This window comes from Charadrius vociferus, unplaced genomic scaffold (genome assembly GCF_000708025.1).
Source record: "Charadrius vociferus isolate BGI_N301 unplaced genomic scaffold, ASM70802v2 scaffold151, whole genome shotgun sequence".
NCBI classification, from domain to species: Eukaryota; Metazoa; Chordata; class Aves; order Charadriiformes; family Charadriidae; genus Charadrius; species Charadrius vociferus.
The window spans coordinates 840,448-853,043 of NW_009646933.1; the positions used below are offsets into that span (position 1 = coordinate 840,448).

A 12,596-nucleotide genomic window follows, 5' to 3' on the forward strand; every position below is an offset into this window, starting at 1 on the left:
CATATGATTTGTTTGCTGGCCCCTTCACCAGCTTCGTTGCCCTCCTCTGCACTCGCCTCAGCACCTCGATATCTCTCTTGTATTGAGGTGCCCAAAACTGGACACAATACTCGAGGTGTGGCCTCACCAGCGCTGAGTACAGGGGCACAATCCCCTCCCTACTTCTGCTGGCCACGCTATTTCTAATACAAGCCAGGATGCCGTTGGCTTTCTTGGCCACCTGGGCACACTGCCGGCTCATATTCAGCCGCTTGTCGATTAGAAACCCTAATCTAAAAGAGGATAGATTTAGACTAGATATAGATTAAGAGGGTTTTGGGTTTGGTTTGGGGGTTTTTTTTGTTTGGTTGGTTTGGTTTTTTTCTTGTTGTTTGGTTGGGTTTTTTGTTTGTTTGGTTTGTTTTTTTCCAGGAGGGGTGGTGAGATGCTGGCCCAGGTTGCCCAAAGAGGTAGTAGATGCCCCCATCCCTGCAAACATTCCAGGTCAGGTTGGATGGGGCCCCAAGCAACCTGATCTAGCTGAGGGTGTCCCTGTTTGTGGTAGGGGTGTTGGACTAGATGACCTTTAAAGGTCCCTTCCAACCTGTCCTGGTCTTCAAAGAGAGGCAGGTGAGAGCATCTGTTGTTCAGCTCGGTGACTGGTTCAGCCCAAATCACAACACAACCTAAACCATTCTATGCTTCTATATGCATGTACAATACATACACACCTATATACACGTGCACATAACATGTACACATATATATGCACATCTATTATAGATGCATATGTAAATTCTTGCAAATACTACCTCTACTTTGCACGTGCTTATAACTAAGGTTCTCTAAAACCAGGAAAGAGAAAAGGAAACAGACATTTTAATTAAGGGCTGGCCTAAGAGACAAGAAAGCTATACTATGCAGCATCTCATACTTAACAACAAAAGGAAAAACAGCAGCACAGTAGCTCTGTACAACATCAATTTTTTAAACACTAATGAAAGCAACATATATATTTGATCTTTCCAAATCCCAGAGTGTCATTTTTTAACTCCAGGAAACTGTCAGTATTTATTTGTTTACTCTTTACAACACTACTGGATCACAGCACCCACAGAAGCTTCATAAAACAAACAGCAGCTCTTCTTTTTTCACACAAGTTATACAAAATCCCCCACATAAGGAGTTAGTCTTGGCCATCTCTAAAATGCTATTTGGGTATTTTACCTATGCAAAACACACTTCTGAGTTAATCATTCTGCAAATGTGAAATAAGTCACATCCTGTGCCCTTGCTAGCAAAGGATTACTCTTCTGCTAAGGCAAACAGGTATGAACCTTTCAAAAATTTACCTCTTTGCCTATGAGTTGTTCCTCCTTTGCCAACAGGACCATCATACACAGCAGACAGACAATCATGTTGTGAGTCTGAGGAGGAGGGTTGGGATTCCAAGCATCAGAGAGGACACTGACCCAGTTTATTTCACATAAAACATAACCCAAGAATAAGAAACAACTCTTGGGGCTGCCTCTTTCAATCTAGGGAGGAGAAAAAAAAGACAGGCACATAAAACAATGTAAGATATTTCATAATTTTCAGATCCTTAGCCAACTATAAATCCCCAGCAGTATTTCAGGTCAGCAGAGGAACAGACTGCCCCTTCTCCATCATTTTACTCATGCACACACCCTAAGAGTTGCACATAAAACCTTCTAAGCCTCTCAGACAACCACTACAGAAAACCAAAAAGAAACCATCTATTACAAACTCTTAACATCCATTTCTCTTCGCTCTAAGAGAAACTAAGAAACTCTGAGCCTATTGAGAATTGCATGAAGAACTCATCCCAAACAAATAAGCAGTAAATCCTGGGACATTCCCAAACCTTTCTGCAGCTTTACGCTGTCTCAGACAACTTGGAACTGAGAACCAAATGGCAATAGTAAAATATATTAACTCTAACTAAAAACATATTAAATATATATGTAATAAACGAGACATTCAGATGCAGCAGTAACAGAATAGAAATATTGCCAGCTTTACAGCTCCCCACATCTTCAGCTAAGACTTAATAGCACTCTTTCACAAAAATGAATCACAAATGAGCAGCTGTGAATGCTACAAACCTTAAAAGCTTACTTGCTAGAAGAACTGTCCCCAGTTCTCCAGTTATTTTCAAGGCCAACATTGATTATGAACTTAATTCACCAGATGCTGTGTACTCACTTTAAAGAACTCTTCCATCAGCATCTGGTCTGGATGCATTTCCTTCCACGGAAGCCTTCTGAACTCAGTATGGAAAGTATAGAGAATAAACTCTGGCATTTTGGGGGCTGTGCAACATTCACAGTAATGCATTAGATGTAACCAGAGAGCCCCACGGTGGCTTGGAAACAGCTTATCTAGAATAAAAGAAAATAGCTGAATTAACAACAGAAAAAAAATCAGGGAAAGTTGATTACAGAAGAAAGTCCAATTTTGAAGATGAAAAACCATAAATGCAAGTTATACTAAAATCTAGTCATCAAAGAAAAAAAAATGCACATTAAGCTTTTAGGTCTTTTTTCCTCCAAATCAAGAAGTGGGGGAGCTTATGATTTTATGCCCTTCCTCGATCTTTTAAAGAGTTGCCAGACAATAATCTGAAGTTATAAAATACTCCTTCCATACAGAACTTCATTGCTTTTATGCTGGGCTCCTTTGTTGTTGTTTGTTGGTTGGGTTTTTTTTTTTAAAAAAAAGATCTTATATATCTCAAGTTTTCTAAAACACACAATAATACATCATTTTTAATTATTTATTTTTACAAGGTAAGTTTGAACCTAGTTCATCCCTGAAAGTTTTTAAGAGCTATTGTGCAATTATTTTTTTCCCATCCCTAGGTCTAACTACACACTAGGCACAATAAGTAATGCTACATAGGAGCTCAAAATGATCAGTCCTGGAGGTTAAATTACCCCCAAGACTAGCTGTTGAGACACATGTATTGGTCATTGTGACATGCTACTGCGTATGTTGTATGGGAACAACATACAGACCTGGAATGAAGTCATGCCATTCTCATGACAGCTCATTTTCTTTTGCTTTAACTTTGTTATCAGACAGATATGCACTTACCAAACATATCATCTACCTTTGCCAAGGAAAAAAGCTGTCTTTTAAGGCCGAAATAAAGAAAAGCTTCTGGTACCACTGCACTGATCATCTTGGCTAAAAGTTCATAACAAACCAAATCCCTTCACGTCCCACAGCTCAAAAATCCTTTTTGGTCTGATAGAACAGAAAGTACACTACATTAAAACAGCGAGGACTTCACCCACCTTTAAAGCTCTCATGCAAAAGCTTGATGCAATCTGTAAACAAACAGACCATGGTGGCTGCTGCAGGAGTGTCGCTCTCTAACCAAGGGTAGCAGGACTGGTTGCTTAAAAGAAAGAGTGAAGCAACGCAAATGTCAGTGTTGAGTTACCAGACCATAAACACTTAAACGATTTAAATATTCTAAAGCACAGTAAATCAATACAGTAGGTAGTACACAGTAAACCAATAGAGCAGGTATCAGCAGTCCTTTCATTCAAACTCAGCTCTTCAGAACTGCTCATTTCTTCCTTAGGAGAGGTACATATTTTAATGTCACATTCAAGAGCCACCATACCATTGAGTAAGCAGAGATTACTTGTTTGACATTTCATAATTGAAATACCAAAACACAGGAATTCCTGAATGACAGCACATACCACCTATAGTCAACCTTCTAATTAAACGTTGGAGATGCACTCACAGTTCAAAAAGCTTTTGGCTTTGGAAGAAAGTCAAATTTAACTGTATAACAATACAAACAACTCTCCATGTGAAGACAGAGGAACGCAAGACAGTAGATCATCACAGGACTGATCTGGTCCAACATTTCTTTACATACCGCTGGCATTTGGGGTTGTAATTGTTTGTCTTTTTTGTTTTGTTTTAAGCTAAGGAATTACCAGTATTATGGAAAATAAAAAAAAAGAAACTAAAATATAAATTTGAGTGTTTCTGGAACTAAGTGCAATTCATATTTTTATCATCTCTGCTTCCTGACCACAGCTTGGTTATTTTAGATACAAGAAATATAATTACTCAATCCAAGTCTTGGAAAATTTGACTTAAGGAACTCATGAATTAGTTCTGTAATTGTTAAGGAAATGACACAAGTCAGAGCTATTTAATGGAAGGTCACAATACAGACATAAATTAGAAAAAAAAAAAAAACAGGTAACAATGAAAACCATTTTGTTATAGGGTTAAAGTCCTTACTTGAGGAAAAACACACTTAATTTTAACATGTAACATATACCTTGCATCTTCCTTATCCAAGATGAGTATCCACGGTTTAAAGAGTCCAGCAATGACTGAATACAAGGACTGCAATGCTAGAAGAAAATAAAAACAGAAGTTCCTTTTTTTTTTCCTCCTCAAATTAGCTACAGTGAACATACTACACTTTTCCAAATTTGAGTACAATGTCCTTTGCTTATTCCAATATTTAATCAGTTCTTCCCCATCAAATAAAAATTTAAAATACAATATGCTTATTAGTAACTCTGGTTAACAATTTGACTGTTTTACACAATCATGACCACTTTGCATTGCTTAGATGTTTTAGTAATATCACTTTAACACATTTGAGATTGTGGGGGGTAATGATTTATACTTTAAACCTGCTTATACTAAAATAAAAGGTGTTTTGGCAATTTTCTCCAAATCAAAATCACATCATAATGAAATTCAGTAGTCCCTCGTTCCCAAACCTCTGCTCAGTGCAAAGACTGTATTTTTCTTTGAATAAAGTCTGATCTCTTCATAAAATAATTTTAAAGCAAGCTTAAATACAAACAAGCTTATCCCAACAAGCATGAAGATAAACTCCCACATGGCCATGAAGTAGCATTACTGTTTCTGGTCTGTATTTTAATGTCTCATTCATTGTACAAACGCTGAGTAAGAAGATTTTACTGTATATTTAAGTGGTCTTTAACAGAGGAAATTGAAGAAACTGAGTGCCTGTAACGAAGTAATTTGCTTATAAGACACATTACCTGCTAGAATTCTGTTACTGCCAACAGGCTCTTGGGCTAAGTTAGCAAATTCAGTGTCAATAAGTTGTCTGATAAGATACTCCAGAAATGTATTCACTTCAGCCACATAAGGACCCCATTTTGAAAACAGGCCAAAAGTCCTGAAGTCCATCGAAGCCAGTCGGAGTTTGCAGAAAGATGTGGAAAGCCATTCTATTGTCTCTCTAACCTGTAAAAATAAGGAAACTATTAATCTGTTACAGAAAGACTGCGCAGCAGTATTATTTGTCACTGATGGGCATCTGTTTCAGCTGAAAAACATAATAAATCAACCAAAGAGGCACTCACTTGTTCTGCAGAGAGGAGAGTTTTTGCAGCATCCCGTAATACAGGACTTTCAGTAGAATCACTTTTCTTGAAGCTTCCCTGTTCAGTCACTGGTGAAACACATCCCAAAGCTTTAAGCGATGCCTTCCAACAGTCAGGGCTTAGAAGCTGCTCTGATGAGCCTTAGGGAAAAGAGAAGGGAGTGCATTTGTGAAAATCAGGGCAAGGATATTAGTCCCTTTCTCAGAATGAGTCAGAAAAGGTTGAAATTAGAGCTCCCTACTGCATAGAAAGAAAGGCAAGGCATGAAAGCCCCAAGTTTAAGCGCGAGAGATCTCTCCAATTCCCAAACGTAAGTAATTTAACATTCCCATTTTGGCATCCACACGCTCTGTTCTTAGAGAGTTTCCCAGGCACTTAGTACATCCTTGGCTGCAAACACACATTAGGAGACAGTTGCTGCCTCAGCACATATGGTTTGACAGAAAGTACTTTTGTTCTTCTTTAGATGCTACCTATAATCTGATGGGCCTCTGAATGTCAATCAGGACATTTTCAGTAGATTTCAGCATCAGTGCCCGGTCTCCATAATTCCCGTTCTCAGTTTGACATTAAAGGGTGCTCAGGAACAAGGATGCTGCATTACTGTGGCATAGTTATAATTAATAAGTGCTTCCATTAATAGAAACGTCTCCTCCATCCTTCTCCTGTAATATGGGCTGAAAATCTGTTGTCACTGATGCATGTACTTCAGTCTGCAGAATGTTTCTTTCTAATAGTGCTAAAAGGCACCTAATAAAAACATACCACACAGCATGCACATAAAAGTGCATACAGAAACTTAAGAAAGTTTAAATCATTCCATATTTGTTGCTATTTAACTCTACTGCATGCAGTCCATATTTTTAAGCCGAAAGAGTTCTTTATGAAAGGCTTAGTATGTATCGATTCAGATACTCACTTTGCACAAATAACCTTAGGAAATCACTATAGTGATCAGGGAACTGATACTGGAGAAGGTTAGTCCAATGCTTGCAGAAGATATTAAATGGCATCAAAATATCTTCTTCAGGTTCAAGGCCACATGCATTGAGCGCCAAGTGAATAGACTCCAGAAGCTTGGTACGTTCAGATAGAGGTGGCTTAGCAACACTTAACCATTGTGTAAGGTCAAACTAGAAGAGAGGACAGGAAGCATTTGTAAGTAGGAGCTTTAACAGCCACAACGCTTTTAGGAGAAGGGAGAAATCATTAGGGGAAAAAAAAAACAACCAAACTGAAGAAAAACCTAATGAACTTGCACCTCATTAGCCCTAACTCAAAACCAAGGTAACACTCTCCAAAGGTTATGATTTTGCATATTGTAGAAGTCCCTGAATTTATGAAACAACCCTTGGCAGGGGTCCTCAGATTCATAAAGATGCATATGAATTTCCGCACTTCAGTACCACTACCAAACACTCACGAGCATTGGACTGGGCTAACTGACATAGTCCATAAATTTTCAGAGAGAGGAGCAAAGCATTTGTAACCCCTAGACCATCTGTTCAGACCTAGGTCAGCAGGGACAGTGCTGACCATTGCCACTGAGAACAGTTCAGTCATGCCCGAAACAGACTGCCTGCTATTCACAGCTGTCAAACCCTGTCTCTGTGTAACTAATTAAGAGAATCAGAGTGATATCGACATCTATAATAGTAATTTCCCCACTGACAATACAGGCCAACAGTATCATGCAGCCCTGAAACAAAAAGACGTCCAAATCACTTGCTCTTACCTAACTCCGTATGTTTTAAGATCAAATATGTGGCACACATGTCCTTTCCACCACAGAGGTGCAAGATTCGGTCACTGTAATAATTTTCTTTGTTTTCATTTTTAAGATACCTGGGATTCATTGGCTATTTCGATGAATGCCCCTGCAGAGGTATCAGGCAGAAGCAGCCATCGAGAGCCTGCTTTAATTTTGTATCGGGAGTAAGAGCACACTGAAGAGTGAACCATAGGAAAAACATACTGATACTATCTGGGCAAGGAAAGGCTAGTTTAAGTTTCCTATTTGCTTTTGCCTCTGACCCCTCTTGAGCTGAAATACAAAACATACCATTCAGGGTGAACAACACAGACCTGCAGAACCTGTCAATGTTATTTTAAAGTACCAGATTTGCACCACTTTCTTCCTTAGCCTAAAGTCACAGTTTCTGGGGAAAGAACACCCACAAAAGCAACCCACAAACCACATGCAGTGGTCATGAGTACTTTACCTTTGTCAGCAGCATGAAGAAAACATCACTGTTATCCTCACTCAAAAAGGCCACGACTTTTGATATAAAGTCACAAATTCATTGGGAGAGGCAACAGGAGTGAAGTAAGGAGAAAGGAGAGTACAGAGCCTTCGATTCTGCAGGATCGTCTGGAGGAGACGTTTGCACTCTGACTTGGTCCCACTGATGAACACCTGAGGAAAATCAGGAAAGGTGAGAGAAATGGCCCAGTGCCAATCTATTGGAAAACATACCTCAGAGCTTTTTTGTCAAGACAAGCATAATTTTGGTCCTTTTTTAAAAACGAATTTTTTCTCAAAAATGACAGATTGTATGAGATCAACATCAACTAAATACTGCTGTTCCACAAGATATAATGTAAAGTAAATAAGTTTCTCTAGCACACTTAAGAACAACGCTTGTGACCACACCTGTTGTCTAAAAATACCTAGAAATACAATTTTTCCGATGGGATAGAAGAAGAATCCAGATTTCAGCAGCCCTGCCTGAAACTAGGAAAAATTTAAACAGAACTACAGCTATGCAGAGCTTTTCATCACTTCACCTGTTCAAAGCGCTGAAGGACAGCTGCACAAAGAAACAAATTGTATGTAAGAGATGAAAATAAATACCTGGATCCAAAGCAGAGGCTAATGCTTTTTCTCAGAGCAGCCACATAATGTGTTCCCCATGGCAAACATTACCACCACCAACAAGCATTTATGTTCTCTACCAGCAAAATTTTGGCTAACTCTCTACACCAAGAACACTGCAAGGCAGCAGAAGAGAGGTGTCTAAACACAGAAGCTGACGAGGTATCAGCTAGAAAGTGATCAGTAACAGCAAAACATATGCCAAAACACTCTTTTACATACGGGAATTACCCAAACTTTAATTACCTGCCCCAAAATCCAGCGTACCTTAACATTTAACTAACACAATGAGCATTTATTAGCACTAAGCAGGCATCTCAGAGCAACAGTTTTCATTTTGCTTATGTGCAAGCTTAAACTCTCCTAAAGACTATGTATATTGTACAACTAATTGAAAGGAAAATGGCATAGGAGCTCAGAAGTTAATTTTCAGGCTTCTGAATGGTTTAGATCCCCAATATTAGCAGGCAATTGGAATAAGCTTTAGGCACCCAAAAACCAGAGAATAAACTCACTTGTCCTAGAATCTCAATGCAGGATGTGAAGAACTGCCTTGTGGGAGGATTGCGTTGAGTTTCATCACACACATATTCCACTAACGTAAAAAACAAACTAATTCCGACTTTCTTAATTGCAGGCACAGGCTGCACCTTGTAGATATTTATTAAGGCCCTGGAAAAAAAGCGTAGATTAAATTTATGTATGGAAAATAACCTGTGACAATAAAGGTTTCTTGCTAATATATAGCCTTCAGATGGGTATTTCTGGTTGACATGATAATTAAGCGTGGGTTCACAGAATCACAGCATGGTTGAGGTTGGGAGGGACTTCTGGAGGACATATGGACCAACCCCTATGCTCAAGCAGGGCCATCTACAGCTACAGTTGCCCAGGACTGTGTCCAGATGGCTTCTGAGTATCTCCAAGGATGGAGACTCTACCACCTCTCTGGACAGCCTATGTCACCCCACACAGTAAAAAAGTGTTTCCTGATGTTCAGAGGGAACCTCTTGTCTTTCAGTTTGTACACATTGCTTCTTGTCCTGTCACTGGGCCCCCCTGACAAGAGCCTGCCTCCATCTTCTTTGCACCCTCCCCTCCAGGTATTTCTAGTATTGATGAGAACCCTCTGAGCCTCCTCATAGCCAGGCTGAACAGCCCCATGTTTAGCTCAAGTAATTTTGCTGCCTGAAATGGATACCTCCTAACCTTAGAAAACCTCCATAATCAGAATCAGAAGGTGACCATGAAAAGATTTTTCATAGTATAGTTCCGACAGATTATTTCTCCCTAAAATCATGTTCTTAGGCCATCTCAACTACATTTGTACTGCAAGAAAATTTACCTCATTTTACTTAACAGGCTCAGCAATAAAGGAATTTAAATAGAATCAAACTTTTCTTGTGTACTGCCAAATAAATGTTTTATTGAGCTCAAACCCCCTTCACTGAGTCCGAATTAAAATATCTGAAGAGCATCCGGTTCCACAGATGTAAACTCAAGAACTAGCTCATCCACAGAATTTTTCAGATTAATGATGAAGAATGAACGTGTAGAAATAGTAACCAAATAGTTTAACTTGTACAGTGAGTACACTCTGTAGGAACCCAACTACACTAAAAGAAACCCAGCAGAAACCTAGGAGATTGAGAAGAATGGTGTTGCAAAACTGGACCTCTGGGATGAACTGTAAAAGGCCTTCAAGAGGAAGGCAGCCTTGGACTAATCCATTTATTCACCCCACCAAAAAAAGTGATATTATATAGTCCTCTTCCACTGGATGATTTTGTTGTGTATTTTGAAAAGCTACTTCAGTTCATAACTGCCTATTCAAGAACTATGTCCCGCATTATAACAGGGAAAATCTATGAAGAGACATACTAAAAACATGTAGTTTAGCTTATGGCTGAGACAGCTGTGGTACCAGTTTGCCATTTCCTGAAGTTTAGCACAGCATCCCTGTCATCACTCAATGTGATTTTGCAGGGTTAGAAGGGCTATTCTAACACAAAAAACAATAAATCAAAAGAGAAAACTATACTGTGTGCCCTGTTGAGGCTGAAGGTCCAGCAATAAGCTCTTCTGCTAAGAGAGACTTGTTCCTTTAGAGGTCTGTGTCACACATACAGGTCTCAGGATTCCAGCTCTATTGATGACCCAAGCTGACGAGCATTACGAAAAGACACACAAACAGGTTCCACATTTTAACTCTAACATACAGAAAAAGAAATATAAAACATCACTACCTAAAAGAGTGTCTGAACAACCTACGATATAAAATTTTCCACATGTACTGCTGCTTCCAAAACACCCAGAGAAGGTGGCTTTGTAGTTTCTGCCTGCAGTTGTCTCACTTCTTTACGCAAAGCATGAAGCTGCTGGCTCACTGCTTCATTTTTACGTTTCCCTTCAAACTAAATGACAAAAAGACATATATTCATTTCACAATAATATCTTTTCCTAAAATTCTTCAACATTGCACCTATTTGTAAAAATGAAGCAGAGCCCAGTAAACGAACTCTGAGTATAGATGGTTTTCTCCTGAGAGCTTTGATCAGTCTTTGTACATCTTGCCCAAGCACACTTCCCTGGTCATGTTCCAATTCGTGTCTTTTATGTAGGACTTTTAATCCACAGGGACTGAAACTTAAAGGAAATCAGGAAATTCATATACCAAGCACCATAGGAATATTTCTAGAAACATTATCATGCTTCTATTCCTATCAGTGAGCATATCCCCACATCCCCCATTGGGAAGCAGTTTAGAATGGACACTGTGAGCAAAACAATTTTTATGCAACAATTTTTATGCAACAATTTATTCTTCAGCTGTTAATCTGCATTTCCTTTTGAGCATTACGTATTAGGTATTTCAGGTAACTATTATGGTGTATGGATTTATTTGGTCAACTGCTACCATTCTTGTAACCATTCAGTCATTTCACTTTCATTATCCATGTCCAACAGCCCCAGAACAGAAGTGATGCCATGTCTCTAACCTGGATTGTCACAAGAGCTGCTCCCTGGCAGCCTTTATTTGAAGTTCCCCGGCACTCCAAATGGAGGGTGATCTGCTCTTCCCGATTGACATACAGCTTAGGTACTGTGTCCAATATCTCACTATTGAGAGCAACATGCTGAGATTCCCAGAGCGCTGCCGTTCTGAAAAGCGTTTATTGGTAAAGTTACCAAAACCTTTACTGAAAACAGTAATACTAAGAATTTAAAAGCAAGAGATGAGACTTCAATTTAATGTGCTGTACGAAGACTAGTGACACTTTCCTAGAAAACATAAAAGGTTATTAAAAGAAATTGAGTTAAAACTTCAAAGTAATAGCACTTCAAAGTAATAAAGAAATAGGTTCATAAGAACAAAACTACTCGAGTCTGCCTGAGTTCTTCTGAATTATTCTATATGACAACCTAGAAGGAAATTAAATAGATTTCTCTCTGTAGGAAATGTAATTTTCCACCAGACAAGAAAAAGCTGGACTGTGCGATGATTCAGTCAACAAACAAAAGCCCACCTAAAATTGCTGCTGGAATTCTTTAGACACATCCTCTCTTGGGCTTAGCAAGTTCTGGTTTGGTTTATAATACTTTTATCAAATGATTACATTGGGTGAGAACAGCTACAGATTCATCAGCTGTGTTTGAAAACAATTCAGCTGGGTTCTCTTAGGTATATTAGAAAGAAAAATTCTTTCATACACAAAGCTAATGGTCCCAGAAATCAGATGTCTCTCTTGGGGGTTCCAGTGCTTTATATTGCAGCTACTACATTAGTTGACAAAGGTTAATTAACTCATTGCCAACAAATCTAGGCTAAAGGGAGGCTTTATTTTGTATGCCAATTGAGAAAAGAAACTATAGAAGTTAGGTATCAGCTGATGTAATCTCAGTCATTAGATAAGACAATTAGCATTATCTTAAAGGAGTGGAAAAGTAACATTATAGCCAAGGAGAAACAATGGGACAAGAAGCAGAAGTCAATCACTGACAGTCTTGTGCCAACACCACAAATAAGGTCACTATAAAGGGCACCTGGAGACACTGCTAGACATGCCACTCAGCCAGAAGGAAAACAGTGATGTCTTACTTGGCATGTCGCTGCAAGATGTTAAGGTCCATGCGCATGAGCTGAATTGCTTCTTTCTGACTTACTAGACTGGCAGAGGAAATAACTGGCACAGGAGCTTTCATGGTCTGGAGTGGAAGAAGGGGCTTGGGAGTATCAAACTTCTTCAAATTATTCAATATCCTCTCTTTGGCTGGGAGAGAAAGCAGAAGTAAGTTTTGTCAATAAGAAAAGTTTAGGA

General features: G+C 39.0%; 1 protein-coding gene across 1 annotated transcript in view; it reads right to left on the bottom strand.

Moving 5' to 3' along the window:
• EPG5 (ectopic P-granules autophagy protein 5 homolog (C. elegans)) overlaps positions 1–12,596 on the bottom strand; it is a 58,064-nt gene that overhangs the window by 13,384 nt on the left and 32,084 nt on the right. The window contains 13 exon segments of the mRNA XM_009894753.1: positions 1,332–1,517; positions 2,206–2,381; positions 3,300–3,403; positions 4,313–4,388; positions 5,055–5,262; positions 5,382–5,542; positions 6,322–6,535; positions 7,625–7,686; positions 7,689–7,818; positions 8,793–8,949; positions 10,549–10,691; positions 11,277–11,439; positions 12,377–12,548. Coding sequence (XP_009893055.1) covers positions 1,332–1,517; positions 2,206–2,381; positions 3,300–3,403; positions 4,313–4,388; positions 5,055–5,262; positions 5,382–5,542; positions 6,322–6,535; positions 7,625–7,686; positions 7,689–7,818; positions 8,793–8,949; positions 10,549–10,691; positions 11,277–11,439; positions 12,377–12,548 — 1,952 coding nt within the window.